Consider the following 22,316-nt stretch of genomic DNA (forward strand, 5'->3'; position numbering starts at 1 on the left):
CAGACAAGACAGCTTCCTGGTCTGCATGCACTGCCACCTGCTGTCCAATCAAAAGGCATGGCTCTTCCTTTTCCCTGGGACATCAGGACCAATAGCGTGGCAGGTATCTTCTGGTGCCAACCAGTGCCACTGAAAGAGATGTGTGTTGTCTGTGTGAAAGGGAGAAAAAGTGTTTGTCAGCAAGTGAGAGACACAACAATGGAAGAAGAGAGGACAGCATGTGCTGCAGCAAGAACCTTGCTTCTGATGGCAGCAAGACGTTTTTGAATTGATTTAAATTCAGAAAAAGTAATCATCCTTACTATGTTAAGGTTTATCAAGTTTTATTTATATAGCACATTTATAAACGATTTTTGGTCGAGCCAAAGTGCTGTACATATAATAAAAATAGCCTACAGTAGAGACACTTTACAGCTAATACAACAGCACAGATTGTTCAGAATATCAGTGTGAGAAAAACGACACCCTCTATCCTTAGACCCTCACATCGTACAAGGAAAAACTTCCAGAGAAAACCCACAGTTTAAGGGGGAAAATGGGAGAAACCTCAGGGAGAGCAACAGAGGAGGGATCCCTCTCCCAGGACGGACAGACGTGCAATAGATGCCGTGTGTAAATCGAAGAGTAAAGACATTTTACAGCATAGGTAGGTGGACCGAATGTTAGGAAATGCATGTGTCTGTAATAAGAAGATGAATCTACGAAGATGTCAACTACAATCCTGTGGGAGCCTTCAGGGAGGCAGCATGACGAGACCCAGGCAGGACCGCAGAGACAGGTTTAACCACGACCCAAAGTCCATGACTTAATCCAGAACTCAGGATAGAGGATCCAAGACACAGGACTACAGCAAGAGGATCAGCCTCGACTCCGGATCCCGGCGTAGATATAGACACAAAACAAGAAAAACAATATTGGCTGGGTTTATCGGAACAAGAGAATACACAGACAGACAGACAGACAGACGGAAGAACAAGCACTCCCTTAGAATAGGTTGAGGGCAAAGGGTAGCAAGTAAGAGAGTAAGAAACATAGGTGGAGAGGCACACTCAGGGAACAAGGTCCCCACTGGAGCCTTAGTTGGAAATTGATGAGAGATAGGGAGGTACGCTGTGTCTACGAATCGTAACACTCCCCGGCCTGTCTAAGCCACTCTGCAAATCTGTTTCCCTCTAAAAAAACCTCAAGAGGTTAGAGAGGGAAAAGGTCTTGGATAAAAATTATTCTTGATAAGAGAAGCCTAGAAGGCCAGAGAGAAAAAGTGAGTTTTAAGTATTGATTTAAAAACCCCCAGGGTCTGGGCCGACCTCACATGGAGGGGCAAAGTGTTCCAGAGCCTGGGGCCGGCTGCTGCGAATGCACATTTGAGCCTGGTCTTAGGCACTATCAGCAGCAGCTGATCAGCCGACCTTAAGGCTCTGCCTAGGGTGTAGCGATGGAGGAGTTCGGCTATATAGGCCGGAGCCAGCCCATTTAGGGCTTTGAAAACAAATAAAAGGAGTTTAAAATCTATTCTGAACCGAACTGGAAGCCAGTGCAAGGAGGCCAGAATTGGGGTGATGTGGTCACGCTTTTTATGGCCAGTTAGAAGACGTGCAGCTGCGTTCTGAACTAGCTGGAGGCGTCTAATTGAGGCCTGGTCCATACCCACATACAGAGCGTTGCAGTAATCCAGTCTCGAGGTAACAAAGGCGTTAATAACCCTTTCTAGGTCTTTAAAAGATAAAAACGACTTGGTCTTAGCCAATAGTCGTATTTAAAAAAAGCAGGTCTTGACTACAGTGCTGACCTGCTTATCAAATTTAAAAGCGCTATTGAAGGTCACTCCAAGGTTCGTGACAGAGGAGAGAATGTTTTTATTGAGGGAGCCCAGAATATCAACCGAGGAGATTGGATGTCGGGGTCCAAAAAAGATGACCTCGGTCATACTCTCGTTGAGGGTGAGGAAGTTTTGGCTCAGCCAGGATTTAATCTCTGTTAAGCAGTCCATCAACTGCTGTAGTGAGTTGGCATTTTGATTGAGAGGCAGATAGATCTGTACATCATCAGCGTAACAATGGAAGGGGATATTATGTTTTGTGATAATTAAACCTAGGGGCAGTATGTACAATAGAAAAAGGATGGGGCCCAGAATCGAGCCTTGGGGAACCCCACAGGTAAGAGGGGCTTTGGCAGAGGAGAAGGCACCCAACTGCACTGAGAAGATAAAATCCACCTTAAAACAGAAATCACAATAACTATTTCTTGTGACTAAATCAGAGCATTAGTACATTTAAAAAAATTATTTTAAATCTTAAAACTGTGCAATTAGGATGACTTTGGTTCCTTGGACCCAATCATGAAGTTCTAAAGTATAAAGTAAAATAAATTGTTGTTTTTGAATGTAGGGCTTCCAGCAGTCACTCAGAAAATGTGCTTGTGTTTTAAATTAGTCACCCTGCATGATCTAACAGTTAACAATGAGTTTCTCCTTTATTCATTGTTCATTGAAAGGGATGGTTTAAGATGTTTTACTAGTCTATGTCCTGCCTTAAAAAAAATCAATCTGGCCTATTGCTGCTCTTTGGGTTAAAGTGGGATTTGTTAAAATTCACACACAAAAACTGAGCAACAACTCTTCAAGTGGATTTTATCTTTAAAATTGCATTTGAAGACACAACTATGATACAAGTAGCAATTGATTAAACAAAACCCTGCCAATAAAATATCTATCCAAAACTATATCCGATATATGCAACTACAAAGCAGATCAATGCCACCCTTTGAAAAGCAGAAGGGAGGTGTGATGAACCACCGGGCTCCGAGCACTTATCGCGATGTGTAATCCCATTAGACAAGTCCTTTCATCATCATCTCGGGAGAGCTCTTAGTGGAGCAGAGAGGGGAGCTGCACTGATCTGGACTCAGCCTCATCCAACAAAGTGAGACAGAGGAGTGGGCATGACAAACATAAAAGCTGATAAATTATTATTGATTGCACATCCTCAGCTCAATTATGGTGAATGAAGGACAAGGGAAATGCACAGAAGTAATGCATGTAGAATTCAGTCTGTTGTGAAGACAGTGTAGTCCAATATGATTCTGGGATTCATTTATGGAATGGCTTTATGTTAATGACACCATTAGCATTAGCATTAGCATGCATTAGCAGCAGGTGAATAAGGGTGACTTCATGGCTGTGAATCTTTAGGACAACAGAGATGCTCTACACTAAATATTTGTGAGTTCTGATTTCCTGATCTCCGTCTAGCCTCTTTTTTTAAGCTCTGTTGTTTCTCATTTGTCTTTAGTGACTGAGAAAACATGATGTTTACTGGGGAAAAACCTTCAAGCCAAAATCTTGTGTAATAAGGAGTGGGTTTAGTTTAGGAATTATTGAACGTGAAAGAACTCTCAATTCAAAAGCAGGCAACTGGGTTCATCGAACGGGTTTGTTTGAAAACCTTACCGCAAAATAATTTTTTTACACAATAAACATGACAACTTGTTATGGCCAGAATATGCCATATAGGCCTACTGCTTGAATATAAATATCATTCATTCTAAATTGCCTTCCTATCCTTAGGTCATTGTAAAACCAGAGACAAATCTACATTGGGAGTGTAACTTTAAAACCCTCAGTAAGAACTAAATCAGTATTTTATCCTGACAAATAGAAATAGAAAACAAACCATTTTGTAGTTACGAAGTCTGAACCAGCTGCTTGACTTGCCACTGTGATAAAGTGTAGGATTTAGTTTTTTTTTTAGCAGGCACGGACTGCTGATTCCTGCATTTTTACGCAGCTCGGCTGGAGGTGACCTCTACCGTCAGGACCAAAGAGATTCAGCAGAAGAGAGAGCAGACGCTGCTGCAGAGGAGGGAGCTGAGAGCGGAGACAAAGGGGTCAATGGGAATTCTTCCTGCAGTAGCCAGGCATTTCCCCGTTAAGATCCATTTTCTTATCTAATCATTGCACAGGCAGAGAGCTGGAACCAAGACAGCCAGTGTGGTAATCTCTTGCATGCATAGTCAGCGGTCTTCTAAAATCTCATTACAAAGTTTGTTGTTGCCTGCATGTCAAAATCAAAATAATTCAAAAGAGAGAAATACTGTTCTGCAACTCGATTTCATGTACTGCAAAATGACAGATGTGTTAACAAAAAGGTAACATGTCTCTATAGTTACAAGTGACATAAAATAAGTTATACTGATGTTTGTAACCCAATGATTTACAAAGTTTATAAGACATAAAAAACGTGGATTTAACTTACAACCCCTTTTTATAGTTTTATATTGGAAAAAAGTTGTCAAATCCCTGCCATTACATTACATTTCATTTAGCTGACGCTTTTATCCAAAGCGACTTACAATAAGTGCATTCGACCAAGAAGAAACAAACTTGAAGAAAACAGAATCATATAAGTACATTAGGTATTATTAAACCGCTCCTAAAAAAGCATAACTTAGACACAACCGTAATGAATAATTACAGGCCAATATCAAACCTTCCTTTTTTAAGCAAATTGATTGAAAAAGTTGTTTTTCAACAGTTGAGTCATTTCATGTTTTTAAATGACGGTTTTGATGTGTTTCAGTCAGGCTTTAGACCTAACCACAGCACTGAAACTGCACTTGTAAAGGTCTTAAATGACATTCATTTAAACACAGACAGTGGCAGAATATCAGTTTTAGTATTATTAGATCTCAGCGCTGCCTTTGATACTGTTGACCACAACATATTGCTAGACCGTCTAGAAAACTGGATGGGAGTTTCAGCAATAGCTCTAAATTGGTTTAGTACCTACTTAAAGGACAGAAAAAACGTTGTCTCAATAGGCAACTACACATCAACTTTGACAAATATCATATGTCATGCGGGGTTCCTCAAGGCTCCATCTTAGGACCTTTGCTTTTTAATATTTATATGCTACCTCTGGCTGAAATTATTAAAAAGAGTGATCGAATCTATCACATCTATGCAGACGACACCCAGATTTATTTTAAAATCACACCAGGAGACTATTCTCCGATTAGAACACTGAGCAAGTGCATTGAGCACATCACTGACTGGATGACTCAGAACTTTCTCCAACTGAACAAACAAAAAACAGAGATCATTGTTTTTGGAGCAAAGAAGGACCGATTAAAAGTAATCGCAGAGCTTCAGTCAGCAGACTACAAAACCACTAATAAAGCCAGAAATCTAGGTGTAGTGATGGACTCAGACCTGAATTTCAACAGCCACATTACAACAGTCATTAGGTCTGCTTATTATCACCTGAAGAATATATCGAGGAATAAAAAACTAATGTCACAACAGGACTTAGAAAAGCTTGTCCATGCTTTTATTTTCAGTAGACTCGACTACTGCAATAGTGTATTCACAGGGCTGACAAAATCCATCAGAAAACTGCAGCTGATTCAGAACGCTGCTGCACGTGTCCTCACTAACACTAAAAGAGTGGATCACATCAGTCCGGTTCTGAAATCTCTACATTGGCTTCCAGTCGGCCAAATAATTGATTTTACAGTACTATTGCTAGTTTTTAAATCATTACATGGTTTAGGACCAAAGTATATTGTTGAACTCCTGCATAATTACGAGCCATCAAGGTGCCTCAGGTCTTCTGGAACGGGTCTGCTATCGGTTCCGAGAGTAACAACAAAACATGGAGAGGCAGCATTTAGCTGTTATGCCCCGACACTCTGGAACAAACTACCCAAATCATGCACGTCCGCAGAAACGCTTACTATTTTTAAATCGAGAGTAAAAACATATCTCTTTGCCGCTGCTTTTAATTGAAATGATCATATTCGAACTACAGTATGCCTTTTAAATATGTATTGTATACCTGTGGTGTTTATTTTTTATTATTTTAATATCTTTGCTTTGTAATGCCTGTTGTAAAATGCCATTATATAATGTGTTTTTACTGTATTTATTCCTAAAAAGTCTTTTAATTTGTTTTGTAAAGCACTTTGAATTGTCGCGTACAGAAAAGTGCTATATAAATAAACTTGCCTTGCCTTGCGTAGGTTTCATAAAGCCAAACCATTTTAAGTGCTACTCAACTGCCTTTAGATAAGCCAGTCCTTTGTTAGTATATAAGTGCTTTGTTAGTATATTTGTTAGCCAACGGACGGGTGGCACAGTGGTCTGTGCGTTTGATCATCAGATCAAGGGGGCGTTGGGGAACTCCAGTTCGAAACCCGCTCCCGCCCCACTGCGTCAGACCGTTGTGTCCTTGGGCAAGACACTTCACCCGAATTTGCTCCTGTGGGTATTGTCCACAGTAGATGACCATTACATGTATGATCTGTATGTGTAATGTGTATTTGTAAAGCGCTTTGAGAGTCTTTGATAAAGCGCTATAATAAATATAAGGATTATTATTATATAAGTGCTTTTTATTTTGTTTTGTTTTTTGTTTTTCATTGTATTGCTCGAAGTGGAGTCGAAAGAGATGAGTTTTCAGTCTGCGCCGGAAGATGTGTAGACTTTCTGCTGTCCTGATGTCAATGGGGAGCTCATTCCACCATATTGGAGCCAGGATGCCATAAAATATCAGAGACTGATTTTCATTGCAATGTTCTCTTACAAAATATGTGATTTCAAAACTGTTTGATGAATACGTTGAGGATGATGTAAAGTGTGTAGCCGAACAAACACCCTATATTTCACAATAATATGAGCAGTTTGCATTTTAAGTACGAGATTCACCTGGTTAATATATGGATTATTTAAAACAAGCTGCATGTTTATATGGGCGTTCACCTGCCCTCTGAGGTGTTCAGGAAACATGACGGTTAGATATGTTGGGAAGTTATCCTGGAGTACTACTCCATCTACTGGTCAAGGAGGGGATGAGAGGAACGCATGGTGGAGACTGGTATTAGACTATTGTATGATGAATCCTCATCGTAAAAATGATCGCATAACATATCACTTATCGCTACTATGATATCTTATTTTATGCATCGGAATGGCAGAATTATAAAAGCTACTGTTGGGATTGATAAGGTCTTTATCATTCATTTTATTAATTTATTAATTTCAAGTTTGATTTTAAACACTGCAATAATGTAGTAAATACTTTGTCACTGCCTATTGTGTTACTGCTTGAAACCCTTACAGAAAGTACATTTTAGGGCTGAACACTGTCATTTCCCCTCCATTCTGGCCAATGACATTTTGATAAGGTCGTGAACTTAAGCTATAAAGCTCAAAGAATGTCTCTCCCAGCAGCACATACCTCTCCAATTACTCTATTGCAGAACACAATGGCTACAAATACCATTCAGTGTTATGGGTGTTTTTTTTATATTTAGGACAGGTTTTACGACAGTCAACAATTAAAGGAAGTTCAAGAGTTGGTCGGGCATTCTCTCTCTCTCTCCTTTGGCCAATGAGAAGGCTGACGAATGCCAACTTCTTAATCAAAATTGTACGCACTTTGCATAACTTTTACTGTGTTTTGCTAACTTTGCTTAATGCTGTTTTTATTATATGTTTAGCCCTTTGAGGCATGCTTTGTTATATTGGCCTATAATTAACTTTTACTTGACTCATAAGGAACTCACAAAATGTGTCTCAACATCTAAGAATTATTCATCTTACTTGACAACATTAACAGGTTTCCAGTAAATAATTGATTATTTATCACCTATGGGAAGCAAACCCAAAGCTGATGGAAAAGTGGGGCTGGTGTACATTAAATACAAACCAATATGACTGCTTGCATCCTTCCCTCTGACTGTACTGATGACTTAGCAGATTTAGTTCGGAGGGGATTAAAACAATGCTGACTGTGGGATCAAGAATGTGTAACATAAGCTTTTCTGTCTTATCAAACTACAATGTTTTTACTGGATCTCTTGCACTGAGAAAAGACCAGACGTCCAATGCAGGCACCGCTGACCTGGCAGACAGTATGGAAAGACTGAGCTTCATAACAAAGACGCTGGAAATCAGAACGGGCAGGCAGTAGTGTCATTTTTTGCATAATTACAACTCAGTTTTAAAAGCACTTACAGTATTGCCACCATCAAATCCAGCTGTGGTTGCAGCAGGCCTGTTACTGCCAAACTGTCACCTGTGGTCTCTGTGGTGGAAGGAAAAAATATTAGAGCGAAATATCTATCATTTCTGAAAATTGTGAAATTGTGGTGGACTTAGTTTCCTATGGTGAAAGCTGAAGTACTATTAGTCTAATGGCGCTGGGCTGCTACCCTTCTACATTAATCAACCTGAAGGAAATGATGGGAGAGGAAGTGATTATAGCAACACCCCGTCTCCCCACCTCCAGGATCTCTGCCCTGGAGAGATAAGCCACTCCTGTTGCTAATTTCAAGCAGAAAAGCAGGAAATGTGACAGTGTCGTTTTCCGCTTCCATAAACAAGACGACTGCCAGGGTTAGCCACCAGTCCTGTGTGCCTCTGGGCTGAGTCTCCCTCTGAGGGAGACAGACATACTGACAGAGAAAGTGAGCGAAGTACGAGAGAGGGAGAAAGTTAGAGAACAGGAAAGAGGGGAGCCAGAAAGACAGGAATACCCATCAGAAGTTAGAGAGACAGGCAGGAATTGACAGAGGAAGAGGAGAAGGGAGAGTAAAAGACGGACTGAATTGAGAACCAGTCTCTCTTTTTCTTCTCGAAGTCATGGCTGAGAACAACACAAATCTCTTTCTGGAAATACTTCAGTCCTTTGATGCCTGTGAGTTTTTTCTAATTTCCCTTCTCTTTAGGCTGGTCTTTCTGATGTGGTCTGCATAATTGGCATTGTTGTTCTCTCGGGAATTCAAGCTTTAATTATCTCTGAAATAGATTCAATATGTGGGCCTGATTTCCTTTGAAGATCACTTAATTGAAACTTTTTTTCAATTCACTCTAAATCTATAAGGTCCTCCCGACATGTTTTTTCAGTGTTTTCCCCCTGAAATGTCATTTCCAGATGACTTTTCACCAGTGTCTCCTTCCCCTTTTCCAAAAGTTAGAGAAAAAAACGACTGTGGAAATATGGAATGATAGCAAAGCGGGTTCAGCTTTTGAATGCTTAACTGTATTCAGAGGAAATTGATTTGTTTTTTCTGGCAGCGATCCAAAGGATATTTCTTAGCTGCTGCATTCTCTCTCTTCTCTCAAGCACACTTATGTTGGTACGACTGCTTCTAAGGCAGAGAAGCAATGAAAGAAAAAAATCGGTCCTTTTTTTGTTGCAATAAAATGCAACTGGTTTGTTTTCCGGTGCTCTGGTAAACATAAAGGAGGAAAGCCTGTTATTTAGTCAAGGGGGCACCATCTTGCAAGACACTGTTGGCAATCCTCCATTTTTAAACAAACAGATGCTTTTTGTAATCTTGCTAAACGCATAGATTCTAGTTAAGATTCCTTCCATTCCGAGGGGATAATAAAAAAGACTGTTATTACCGATTCAGTGCATTTTGATATATTGCATAGCTATTATTAAGCTCTTGTCCCCAAAAGTGAAGCTGAAGAGTGTATAAGTTGGTTGGGTAGAGGAAATCAAAAAGGAAATTAAGTTTTATACTGAAGCATAAATCCTAAAATATCCTTTTTGACATGTGTGTCTCTCTTCACAGTCCCTCTGATCATAGCTTTCTGTGTGTCCATTGCTGTGGGCCTGGTGTTGGGGGCCTTGGTTTATGTGATTTTGACCTGGATGTCCCGACGCAGAGCCGGTTCTGCCAGCATCACCCGCCGCACTCCTCGCCAATCACGCACGTCTTCCCGTAGCCGTCCAGGTTTTAACCGCAACAGCAGCTACGACCGGCGCAGCAACAACAGTTTGGTCAGTGCTGCTTTCAGCTTCCACCGCCAGACTTCCTCCCCGGACCACCTCGACCCACTGGGGCACAAATCCAGCTTCAGGGCCTCTACCTTCCACCCTCTCCTGCAGTGCAGCCAAATCGCAAGGGAGGCAGAGGAAGGGAGCCAGACCACGCTGCCTCGTACACCAACTCTGACCATGTCCACCGGATCAGCTCAAACAGCAGCTCAGCCGGCTGCCACCTCACCCAGACCCGAGTCATTTTGGGGGAACAATGGCCTGAGGGGTTTCAATGCTACACAGACCCCACCTCCAGCCTATGAGAGCATTATTAGAGCATATCAGGAAACATGCACCTGAAGGAGTAAGTGCACCCAGATGACTCTTTACTAAATGAGCCCAGAGTGGTAAATGGATTTACAAATGATTTCAGACTGAACATGTATTGATGATGATGATGATGATTTATATGACAAGATGATGCAGAGTGGAGCCAACAAGGACATCAACGTTGTTTAAACTACAAAAGGTTCTGTGTGTATTTTAGTTTGTTAATATATATCTGGTATTGATTAGGCATACTTCTATCATAAAATAACAGACCGTTTTTTTTTTTACCTTGTGTGATTCTGTACTGTCCTGTATTTCACCCTCACTGTTGCTGCTTTAACTCCTGAATTTCCCCATGGGGATAAATAAAGGTCCATCTTATCTTATCTTCACTCTCAGCAGAGTGACAATAGTTGCTAATGAAATTCAGTCTGTATTCAGTGGTGATTGACACTCGTGTATACCTAAACAGAATCTTTGTTTGCTTTAGACAAGGCAAAAACCGACAAATATATAAAAATACAAAAACGTACTCGTCATTAGGCAAGTACGACGCAGGGGAAGACTTCTTCTTTGTCACAGCAAAAAAAAATTATGATTGTGTATCCCAAAAGAAAGTAAATGTTTGTGTGTTAACTTGTATACGTTGAGTCATGAACGTATGTAAAACCTGTTGGAGACAACTTTAAACTCTGATGTTTAATGTTTTTATTGCTGTCTCACACATGTTTTTTATTGACTTTTGGTTTATGGGATTGTGTGGCATTCAAAGTAATTAAGTATGTCTGCGATTGCAGGAACAGTATGTGTGAGCTGGAGAGAGATTGGGCATTACAGTAGGTGTCAACAGTTTTGTGTTTTATGTTTGAAATTACGTTACTGAATTTTGCTCATAAGTTAATTAAATAAATGCTAGAATCAAAAAGTATGATGAGTTTTTTATGCAAAAACTGTGGTTTCTAGTCTGTTTGCCAATACAAACAAAGCACTGCCCTTAACTTGCATAAGGGAACACAAGATATGGAAATTATGTCGTGAAAATATTGCACCACAATAAAGTATTAAAATTAAAAGTATTAAGTTGTATAGTTTTGAAGTTTGATTTTAGTTGACCGTGCCAGACAAATGTTACGGCCTCATGTCAGTCGGTATCACCAACATCAACATGTCTTTCTCTGAACATTATAAACTTTGAAAATAGTTTGTATTTGTTTCATGACTATTGTATTAGACTGCATGTGTGTTCTTAAATTAGTATAGGTATGAGGTCCACCACATTAAGAAGGCAGATTCATTGTATGTCCATCTTGACAATCACAATAAAAGTTTTGCACAGGACATAGGTAATTAAAACTGACTTAACATCATTGTTACCTGTCTACTGGGCATCAGTGATATTGGGGAGAAGATGTGCCTGCAAATAGCCCAAAGTATATCCACCTTCCTGCCATGTATTAAGAGAAATAGTAGTAATATCTGTCTTACCACTAGACAACAGACAAGATTTTATCCTCGGACTGATACTTGAAACTCATCATCCACACTCCACAACAACAAAGTTCGCCTTGGTTTTTCTTGCACTTAAATGGCACTGTTACTGCATGTCGATGCACAAACCAGTAAATTATTGTTGTGTTGTCCTTAAAAGGAAGACCAGTGTTATAGTTAAATAAATAGTCATTGTTACCTGGCGACTTTCAGCAAAACGTTTCATACACCTGACCTGTTCCTCTCCTGTCGACAGTAAAACATATTGTCAGATATTTTATTGTATTTTGAACAAATATAACAAAAACACAAATGAACACTCACTGCACTGCAAACGTTTAGTGTTAAATGTTACAAATAATAAACACTTATTTTCGTTGTACCTGATCGCGTTAGAGTTAGTTGCTGTGGATGACGTATTATTTGTGAGACAACTTTCCGTGGTGTTTATGAACACCGGGCGCTGCAGAGAACATCACGATAGTGCATTGACAGCAGTCGATAAATAAGGTAATGTCACATTTCAACAAGGAAAATAAACCCCGCACGAACCGGTTAACCAACCCCCCAGCTCGGTAGCTCACAGTTAGCTGGCGCGGAAGCTATTAAAGCAAAACGTTAGCTTTGAAGCTAGTTCTTAGTGCAGGTTAGTGTTAGCTAACTGTTAATTTAGCTTGGGCCGTTGTAACAGTTACGTTTTTTATGCCAACGAGTGTCTCATATCTTAGTTTAACTTTAGGGTAACATACAGCTGGAAGATGAGCTGAGACTGACATACAGCTGGAAGATGAGCTGAGACTGACATACAGCTGAGGAGGTGCTTCTCAACTGCAGCTAAGTTAGCTAACGTTAGCTAGAGAACTTGTGACGGATTTGATTGGCGTTACATACATTTACCACTTGGCATTATCAGGTGTCACGCATGGCCATGCTATGCACAGCTGTATTCGTTTCTTGCCTGAGATTCCTACGGTTTTATTCATTTATCCCCAACACACTTGGTGACATGCAGGCGGAGGATGTCTACAGCTGCTCTCCGTTTGATCCGCTGTCGGAGACTGAGCACAGCTGGGTCGCCTGGAGTAAGGAAAGTGCCTCTGTGGAAAGATTTAAGTAAGTTATGATGGCACACAATTCTCATACGTGTATACCGATTATTGTTAGCAAACTCACATAACTAACTACTCGTAATACATGGATTTAACCTGTATGCGTTTGTGAGTACAGTTTGAAACATGTATCACTATCTAATGTATATCAATAAAGGTTAATCTTCTTCATGTTTTGCTGACATATAGGAAAGGTTGCTAAAGTAACTGCTGCAGTTGTCTCTGGGTAAGTTACAATATTTGCAAACATGTTTCAATCTTTGTAATCAATTGCAAACTTGTCTGAGCTTTCAACCACAGCGTATCCATTAACTTTCTACAGGGGCTGTCTTTTTATCACTTATGAAGTGGTGGCCTTGGACAAGGCTGTGACCATTGATACTAGTGCAATTCTTCAGGAAAAGTACAAGTCTTACATCTATCTGAGAGCCACTCCTTCAGATGAGAAGGACAACCTTACTGCAGGTACTGAAAATCATCCACCCAGACTTTATGACTAAGCTGGAAATGATGTCCCTTTTTTATAAACGCCTTATAAAACTGCAAATAATAATTTGACCATTTTACATTTTGGTTTGGATTAGATTTTTTTTTAGGCTTTATTTATGTCTTGCCTCAGCACAAAGTCCTACTGAGTTTGCCATGTCCAGGTGTCCATTGACGTCTGTTATCATTACTTCCTGTGATTCCTTCCTTCCCCTCCATATAATCTTTCCTTCCTAAATATTCGGGTGTTAACTGATCTCACTCCCACTGGTCAAGGTTTTCTCATTTGGTGAAAACAATCACCTACAAACCAATACTCAGATACCAACTAGCAATCTTTATTCCTTTCTGTTTTGAGAGAAATACAATATAGATTTTCTAGGTCATTGTAGTCATTTTTTACACTGTGTTCAGGGCTCACACACAAAGCAAGGAGGGAACTTCACAAAGCAGCAAGGCGGTTTCTGGAATTATCCTCGAGGGTTTTGCTGCAATCACTAGACGGTAAGAAATGAAAAGTTGTTATACTGATCCAGATCACCTGACATTTTATTTAAAGTGCAAAAGTTTAAGACCAAAGTATTTCCCAAAACATTTCTAAGATTGCAAAGCAGATGTAGCTGCAAGTGGAAACCAATTATTTATTCTCATGAAACTACAGTTGTACTCATTTTTATGTGGAGTGTTGACGTTAAGACTAAAGGAAACACCTGCCTTGTACATGAACATCCTGTTTTGAATGTCTCACAGTCCATGCATATTGTGCAATCAGCTGTAACATACATGAATGGTTGTTTTACTGACTTTATATTACCTCTCACTTATGACTTTTAATCATAAATGCACATCTGTTTTTAGATTTTTGAAACATGTGAACTTCTTTTCCAGTAAGACATATCATAAATTAACTTTTGACTTTTTAAAAATAAAAAGCGATGACAGTTGATGTTGATGACAAAGTTGATGACACAATGTTTGACTCCACAAGGTTTGTAAAATCCTAGCAGTGGTCCAGTAGATACTGGTAGTTGGCCATAGTAGATGCAGTCAGAGTTCAATTTCACCGTGCCTTTAGAAATATGAGTAGTGCCTTGTTGTGATCACTTTGTTGTGTAAATGTTGAGCCTGTCACTGTTTTCTCTATCTGTATATCTTAGAGCACTTCAGCCATGTAGATGCAGACCCCCATGAGGTGGCATTATGGGCCTTACTGAAGAGGACAATGTCACCCAATAAAGCCATCAGAGTGCAGGCTGTTCAGGAGCTGGCAGAGAATCACCATTGGCAGGGTAAAATACTCTAAAACTGTTGCATATCACTCAAGGTTTACCGTGTATACAACAAGTGAAGTGAACTGTTATTCAAAACGCAGACTACCAGTACCAGACAGCAGCCCAGATTATAGACCAGCGGACAGCAGTGGGTCTGGCCCGGACCCCTAAGGTAGACCTTCGATTCTTCCTGCGTTCACCTGCACTGCCTGAACTGGAGAACGTAAGTAGCTCTGATAAATAATCTAAAGTTTAGAATCCTTCAATATCAGTAATACGGACATTGTTCATTTCATTAATTAAAACTATGACACAATATGTTTGTCAATTACCTTTTTTTTCATGACTAAGACACAACAATGACACTGACTTGAATGGACATTAACTGACTGACTGCAATATTGTTTAATGAAAGACTAAAGTAAGATGTAGTTAGAAAAAATAGAAACTTTCTAAATCTCTTTTTTTTCATTAAAGTGTTTTTCTTTCAATGCAGTTCGTTTACCTTAGCTTCAAATCACAGAGTAATATAAGATGAAAACTATGGTGTGTTGAATTCTTCACAGAATTTGTCGGCAGAGGACGGACTGAGACAGCTGCTGGCGTCTCTGCCTCAGTCTGAGGTGGATAAATGTGTTCAGTACTTCACATCCCTGGCCCTCAGAGAGAGCACCCAGTCCCTGGCAGCACAACGGGTAATTGTGACAGAAATGTTAACTCTCACATGCACTCTATTATACTGCCTTTTTCAGACTTATCTAGAACTCAAACTGGCAGGAAAATAAATTGTTTGTCCAAAAAGGCTACATATTATTTCTCCAGCCTCTTTCTAACACTTGCTCTCCTACGTTGCAGGGCGGTCTGTGGTGTTTTGGAGGGAATGGACTGCCTTACGCACAGAGCCTCACCTCCGTTCCCTCTGAGAAGGTGGAATCCTTTTGCCTACAGGCACTGGTACAGCACTCAAAGGTAATGATGGCCATTACACATTTAAACCATTTGATCTAGTCTTGGTGGAAGTTTTCTGGTTCCTTTAATGGAACTGATCATAGTAACAATCAGTTAAACGCAACACAGAAGTGCATTCAATAGCACATCTTGTTGGCCAGGTGGGTTGAACTGAATCATATATTTGTTCGTCTTACTTACAGTGCTATTTATATACTGACATTGGTTTATTTTCAGGTGCAGAGGGTTTAGATATATTGACCATAGAGATATATTTCTTCTTTTAAATGTAATAGAATTAGATGGCAGCTTGTGGTTTTTAAAGCCAATACATTTGTTATAATTACATAATACATACTAATCATAACAAAATGTCCGGAACTTACTGAAACGCATCCTGCCTGCAGGTAGAGAGCCACTGTGAACACATAGTTTCCAACGGGGGTCTGCAGCTCCTCCAGAGGGTTTATCAGCTTCGTAAAGACTCCCTGAAGATCCAGAGGAACATTGTTCGAATCATAGGAAATTTGGCGCTCAATGAAAGTGCTTACCAGGCCATTTCCCAGTCTGGTAAGTCGGACACTCATCTGATTATTATAGGATGATCTTTGGAGGAAATATTCCTATTTCATCTATGGATTACATAATATGTTATCACTACGATCATCATTCAACATGTATCAAATTGCTTTACAATATACGTATTGTTAAGACTTGTATGTATGTTTGTCTTCTGTATAGAAATAAATCCAATATTTTCTTTTTTTCTTCCTTACCTGTATCACTACCTCAGGCTGGATATCTGTACTGGCTGAGATGATGCAGTCTCCTCATGTCATGCAGGCGTCTCATGCAGCTCGCGCTCTCGCCAACCTGGATAGGGAGACGGTGAAAGAGAAATACCAAGACGGCATCTATATCCTCCACCCTCAAACACGTGACAAGTAGGTAAACACTTATTTATATTGCCACATAATTGTTTATAAAGTATACGTTTCATTTGATTTACTATTTAAACCAACAGTTGTCCCTAACAATGTGTTCATTTCCAGCCAGCCAATCAAAGCTGACGTGCTCTTCATCCATGGGATTCTCGGGGCAGCTTTTAAGACTTGGAGGCAAAAGGACCGTAATGGGTTAGAGGAAGAGACAGAAAGCAAGGGTGACTACACTGAGTGCTGGCCGAAGGTGAAAAATCAACATGGATCAACATTAAGTCTCTTTCCAGGTTCTCCCTCCTACGATAAAAAATCCATCTTTGTTACAACCATGGATTGGCCTTTGTTGCGATTGGGGAGACTTAGTAGTGTTTGCTCAATTCAATGTGAGGTCTAATGAAGATTTGACTTCATCTTGAGAAAATGAATCATTACCCAAATCTTTGTTTTGTCCTTTTTTATTGACAGTCATGGTTGGCTGCTGACTGTCCCAATCTGAGAGTGCTATCAGTGGAGTATGACAGTCACCTCAGTGACTGGATGGCCAAGTGTCCTGTTGAGAATCAGAGGTGAGGAATATGTAGTTTCTTCATGTTTCCATAACATATTAGGGGCTGTGAAACTTACTTATCAATAATAATGACTTTCATATTTTGCAAAAGTCATCCAACATTACGTATATTTAAGATTTATTTTATTGAAATTAAATGTTTTATTATCCTGAATTCTCCAGTATTCATTAACTTTTCCAGAAAGTCCTTGGCCTACAGAAGTCGAGAGCTGCTAAAGAAGTTAAAGCTGGCTGGAGTCGGAGAGAGACCTGTGGTCTGGGTAGCCCACAGTATGGGAGGTAGTCTGTCAGAACTTTCCTTCCACAAACATGTCAGAATTTGGCACAAATAGCTCAAACTATGGCTGTACTGAATAGTTTGAAGCTTTATTATAAACATTGGAATTTGAATTCCAGAAGAACATTTGAATGCTGTGCAGCTTCTGTGTATCTAGTCAGTCTGTGTAAATCAAATCTCTGCACAGTAGCAGATCAAGATTAGGCTACATTAATATTGAGTATTATACTATTTGGAGAATTAGATCTGCCTTGTGTTATCCAAACATATAACAAACAAATAATATTTCACACACATTGCAATTGGCTGATTTAAAGGTTGTGCTTACTGTCGGTCTGTATCCTCTCATCCAATAGGATTGCTGGTGAAGAAAATGCTGCTGGATGCCTCTGAGGACCCAGAAATGCAGGCACTGTTAAACAACACCAAGGGCATTATGTTCTATAGTGTTCCTCACCACGGCACCTTTATGGCAGAGTACTCGGTCAATGTCAGATATCTCCTCTTTCCCTCAGTAGAAGTCAGAGAACTTTGTAAAGGTAAGTTAAACAAATACATTCTGAGGTACAAGACTGTAAATGTTTCATAGAAATGTTTAAATAATTATTTAAATGTTCTATGTCTTTTCAAGACTCACCAGCACTGCGCAATCTGAATGAGAACTTCCTGGATATGGCAAAAGAAAAGGAATTTAAGGTGCTGAGCTTTACAGAGACGCTGCCAACCAACATCGGTCCAATGATCAAGATCCTAGTGGTGCCAACACAGTCAGCAAGTATGTAACATTAATGAACATGGGAAATGTAGTTTTGATGTAGAATAGAATAGAAGGCCTTTATTGTCATTATACACAAAATATACAATGAGATTTTGTAGTGCAATCCTGTCACAAACGATATAGCCTAAATATGAATGCATAGATCTTGAAAACAATAAGGATGTACTATTGTTATTTTAGCACATACCTTGATCAGGCTCTGGTTTGGTTTCAGATCTCGGCATCGGGGAGCTCATCGAGGTGGACGTAGATCATCTCAACATCTGCAAGCCAGAGAAGAAGGACTCATTTCTGTACAAGCGCAGCCTCCAGTTCATCCTGGAAGCTCTGCAGAGCTACATCAGCCACTGACTAAAATATATGAACATAAACACACCGATAAACTTTTTACTTGAAATGGGGTAGAACCAGACACCCATCCCCTCTAAACCAAATGGAAACATAACTGCCTTTCCTTGTTGTACATTTACATAAACAACCACTAATGTGATTATAGTATAAATAGTGAAATGAATTATAACTTACACATCAAATTGTAAAGAGTAGTCAGTTGTGAAATATTGGGTGCTATTTAGTTTTCTAGTCATCCTTTTAGATTGGTCTCTCTCACATAAAGCATTTTTAAAATCATTGACATTTTTGAAAGATCCAAATTACGAGTTTCAGATCATTCAAATGTATAATATATTTTATTTTATGGCACTTTTACTTACCAGTTTGACATATGGTCATTCAAAATGTACATTAAGATGCACTGACTTGTCTTTGCCACTCATGCCAATCAGTATTTTTGACGAGTGGTATTAGAATCTATTTTTTAAATTGTTTTATTTAACTCTTATTCAAGTCTGTGTGTCATATTGTTGGCCAAAACATGTTCCTTCCTGAACTTTACCTCAAATGTACCTGTTGTTATAATTTCAGGTTGCTTTATTCATTTGTACAGGACTAATCAGGCAATTGGTTTTCAATCTCCATGTGTTTGTTGTCCAAATTGCCACAAGCAATGCTGACTATGAATAAATGTATCAAGTTGGAGTTTGTCTATTCTTCTATCTTTCAACTACTAAGGGAGAAGTTGTGAGTCACTAGGCACGACTGCTTTATGGTAATATGGGCTTTGATTTATTATTAAATCAAATTCATTTTAGTTTTAAGTAGAACTTTTACTGTTATTAGATCTTACAGACAATACTAATTTAAGGTCACTTAAAAACTTAAATGCAGTACTTTTACTTTAAGTGGAATATTTGTATATTGTAGTTTTAGAACCTAAAATAAAATCGCAATATTCCTTTCATCACTTGAATTAACTTGCGATACTATATATTGCCATTTATTCCGCCTTCGCGTTCTTTGCATCGCAGAAGGTTGTCCCTCGGTGCAGACCGTACATCTACAATGCTATGAGACATTAGCATAGACAACAGACACAGCTCTCAGGTTGGTTTGAGTCCCTCGTCCTTTTCAACTCCTTTGCCTAAATATTACTATGTATCTTAAGGTTTAACGATAGTTTGTTCTGCTTAATATTTGTTGCGGGACTAAAAAGGCTAACAAACTAACCAGGTTAAAACCTAAAGCTAACGTTAGCATTTGTGTTTGAGGCACCAACGTTACCTAACCGTTTCCCCCTCTAAGTTAACGGCATCTTATGTTAAAGTTACTATTTTCATTTGACAAGTCAGACCTGGACATGACACCTTTTTTATATTGTTCGTTCATATTTCTTGACTGACAAACTGTCTTGAGTTTACCCATTACTCTCGTTAGCCTCTCTTGTTTACGGTCGCAAATTAAAATATGTTTGTGTTACAGGTTTCGAGCGTTTTATTTAGCATCGACTGCTTATTCCTCTGCACCTGTAAACATGGTCAACGTACACAAAGGTGTCCTTGTTGAATGGTAAGTAAATCTGTCCAGAGACATTTGCATCTTGACAAAGTAATTCTGATCTACACAAACAGAAAACCATGTCTGCAGGTTATTTTTTGACATTTGTAAAGGGTATATTGACTTACAAAAATATTCCCTTTGCTCCCATCCTGCTCGCCGGACCAGTGATCCCGCCATGAAACAATTCCTCCTGTTTCTGGATGAAAAAATGGCCCTGGGAAAGAAGTTCATCCTCAAGGACCTTGACGACACACACTTGTTCATCCTAGAAGAAGTGGTGAAGACCCTGCAGGAGAGAGTCGGCGAGTTAATGGACCAAAATTCATTCCCTTTCAAGCAGCAATAACACTCAACCTTTCAAAGCAGTCTAGCTTCTTGGACTTGGGGCTGTAAGACAGTTTGTCTCTAAATGAACAGGGTTTGCAATGTTTTAACTGCAGACGGAAATGGAGCAATTGCTCTTTTTTGTTACAATAATGTGAAGGAAAAATGCTTTACAGTGTTGGCTTTGTAAAGAATGCATTTCTTTTCTGATTAAAAAAAAAACCACATTTGTTAGCATTCTGAAATGTCAAACATCATACATATTTTTTTTATGACCCTGAAGAACATAAGCGGGACTTAACCAACCTTATTTTCAATATTTCTGAGCTCACTTGTCCATATCAGTGAAAATAATAACAAGAACGTTTTTCAAACATTTTAATTAAAGATAATTTCAGTTTCAATAGCTTTCATGTCATGTGACCCAGTGACTATACATCAATAGCCTGCCCTACAGCATTGTATTACTACCCCGGATTTTTAGCCCACCTTCCATTTCATATGATTTATTCAAATTCAGCAGTGGGAAGTTTCAATTTGTTCCCATACCTTCCATGTACTGTTACATCAAATGAATCTGCTTTAATTTGGATTATTTCGGTCACATCATATGGAAGCTATTGAAAACATCAGATAGTTAGACTTTTTTGTTTTTTAAATGCAGACTTTATCATGAAGATATTCATATAGAATAGAACATGAAATACAATCAAATAAAAAGGCATAAACAAAAAACTTCTTATAAAAAATAAACAGTCACAAGTAGCCTATGCTGTATTCCTTGTAGACAACAATACATCTTGATTCAACAAACAGTCCCATAAGCTGTAACTCAAACATGGATCGTAGCATTAAACTATTCAAAATAACCATTCACATAAGCCAAACATTTAGCTATTACCTGTGAGTTGAATCAATTGGTGGCAAGATGCAGCTCCGCTAGCCCAAGTAGCCTACTTCTTACCTCGCTGCCAGATTTGGGGAATTTCATCAGACCTTGATGGTGCATTGTCTACGGGGACTTTAGAAAGTTAAGCATTCTGATTTGACAAATGTCTACAGTCAGATACTGTAGACTTCCAATCACAAGGACATATGGAGTCGACAGTGACTGTGGAAAATTAAGCTTTCTGATTTGACAAACGTCTACAGTCAGATACTGTAGACTTCCAATCACAAGGACATTATGGAGTCTGCAGTGACTGGAAAGTTAAGCTTTCTGATTTGACAAAAGTCTACAGTCGGACACGTAACTCCAAACTCTATTGGACAGTACAACTGTAGACTTCCAATCACATGTCAGTATGAACATTCCCATCGAGCGTAGACAAACAGCAGCCAGAGACTGTTAGCTTGCAGTAATTACGAGAGAAAATACGCACTTTATATTCACACTTTGTGTTTTATACTGTGCAATTTGTCTTTTAATACTGCATAACAGTATCCCTTGTTGTCAAGTGACTTTTTTTACACTGACTTCATCGTTGACTTGCTGGTTTATTGCTAGCACAAACTTGGGTTGACATGAGGTTTCTTGTTTTTATCTGTCTTCATTAAAGTATATTTTTGTATATGTTCTTACTTTACCCGTCACATACTTCGGCAACAATTATTTTATTAAACATGTTATCTTGTGTTATTTATTTATAACTTTTTAAACCTTGGCAATAGCCGTACGGACCAGGCCATATTACTGCTGGTTGCCGCTCGTTAATTGTCAGCATCGCTCAATGAAACCTCCATAAACAATGTTTTATATGCTTTGATGTTACCCACTACAGTACTTTAAGGTACACTTTGTCATTATATGTTTAATCTAGTGTTAACCATTTAATTTCTGCTTGTGTTCACTATTTAATTGTCGGTAAATTAGACAGTAGCCTACAGCGTTGTCAGGTAACCAGTAGTTAACGCTAGCGATAGTTGAAAACTCTATTAATGTATTATTACCCTATTAATGTTTAGATTATATTTGTTATGTCCATTGCGGTACAACTTCTGTCAAGATCCATTGTTATTTATTTAATCAATACATACCTTTCAAATTCTTCACTGTATTGCCCGTGTCTCTTGACCTGGCCTTAACATTGGCATGTTAATTATATTAAGCTACAATTATAGAGATACTGT

The 22,316-nt window shown here is 39.1% G+C and overlaps 3 protein-coding genes across 3 annotated transcripts; all 3 read left to right on the plus strand.

Annotated features, from left to right (window-relative positions):
- The first annotated feature begins 8,364 nt into the window (after window positions 1-8,364).
- myct1a (myc target 1a) lies at window positions 8,365-11,300 on the plus strand. The gene is made up of 2 exons (XM_034075924.1): window positions 8,365-8,696; window positions 9,583-11,300. Exons 1-2 carry the CDS (start codon window positions 8,642-8,644, stop codon window positions 10,128-10,130), a joined length of 603 nt encoding a protein of 200 aa, XP_033931815.1. The 5' UTR covers window positions 8,365-8,641; the 3' UTR covers window positions 10,131-11,300.
- Window positions 11,301-12,010: 710 nt separating this feature from the next.
- Window positions 12,011-19,004, plus strand: serac1 (serine active site containing 1). The gene is made up of 17 exons (XM_034075923.1): window positions 12,011-12,098; window positions 12,601-12,701; window positions 12,887-12,923; window positions 13,020-13,162; window positions 13,598-13,687; window positions 14,341-14,472; window positions 14,556-14,677; window positions 15,021-15,149; window positions 15,310-15,423; window positions 15,810-15,972; window positions 16,196-16,346; window positions 16,455-16,590; window positions 16,809-16,909; window positions 17,093-17,190; window positions 17,545-17,727; window positions 17,820-17,963; window positions 18,181-19,004. Exons 2-17 carry the CDS (start codon window positions 12,608-12,610, stop codon window positions 18,315-18,317), a joined length of 1,974 nt encoding a protein of 657 aa, XP_033931814.1. The 5' UTR covers window positions 12,011-12,098; window positions 12,601-12,607; the 3' UTR covers window positions 18,318-19,004.
- Window positions 19,005-19,329: 325 nt separating this feature from the next.
- gtf2h5 (general transcription factor IIH, polypeptide 5) lies at window positions 19,330-20,413 on the plus strand. Its single transcript, XM_034076039.1, has 3 exons — window positions 19,330-19,409; window positions 19,785-19,871; window positions 20,028-20,413. The coding sequence occupies exons 2-3, from the start codon at window positions 19,837-19,839 to the stop codon at window positions 20,206-20,208; spliced, it is 216 nt and encodes a 71-aa protein (XP_033931930.1). The 5' UTR covers window positions 19,330-19,409; window positions 19,785-19,836; the 3' UTR covers window positions 20,209-20,413.
- Window positions 20,414-22,316: the final 1,903 nt, after the last annotated feature.

Source organism: Pseudochaenichthys georgianus, chromosome 24 (assembly GCF_902827115.2).
Source record: "Pseudochaenichthys georgianus chromosome 24, fPseGeo1.2, whole genome shotgun sequence".
NCBI classification, from domain to species: Eukaryota; Metazoa; Chordata; class Actinopteri; order Perciformes; family Channichthyidae; genus Pseudochaenichthys; species Pseudochaenichthys georgianus.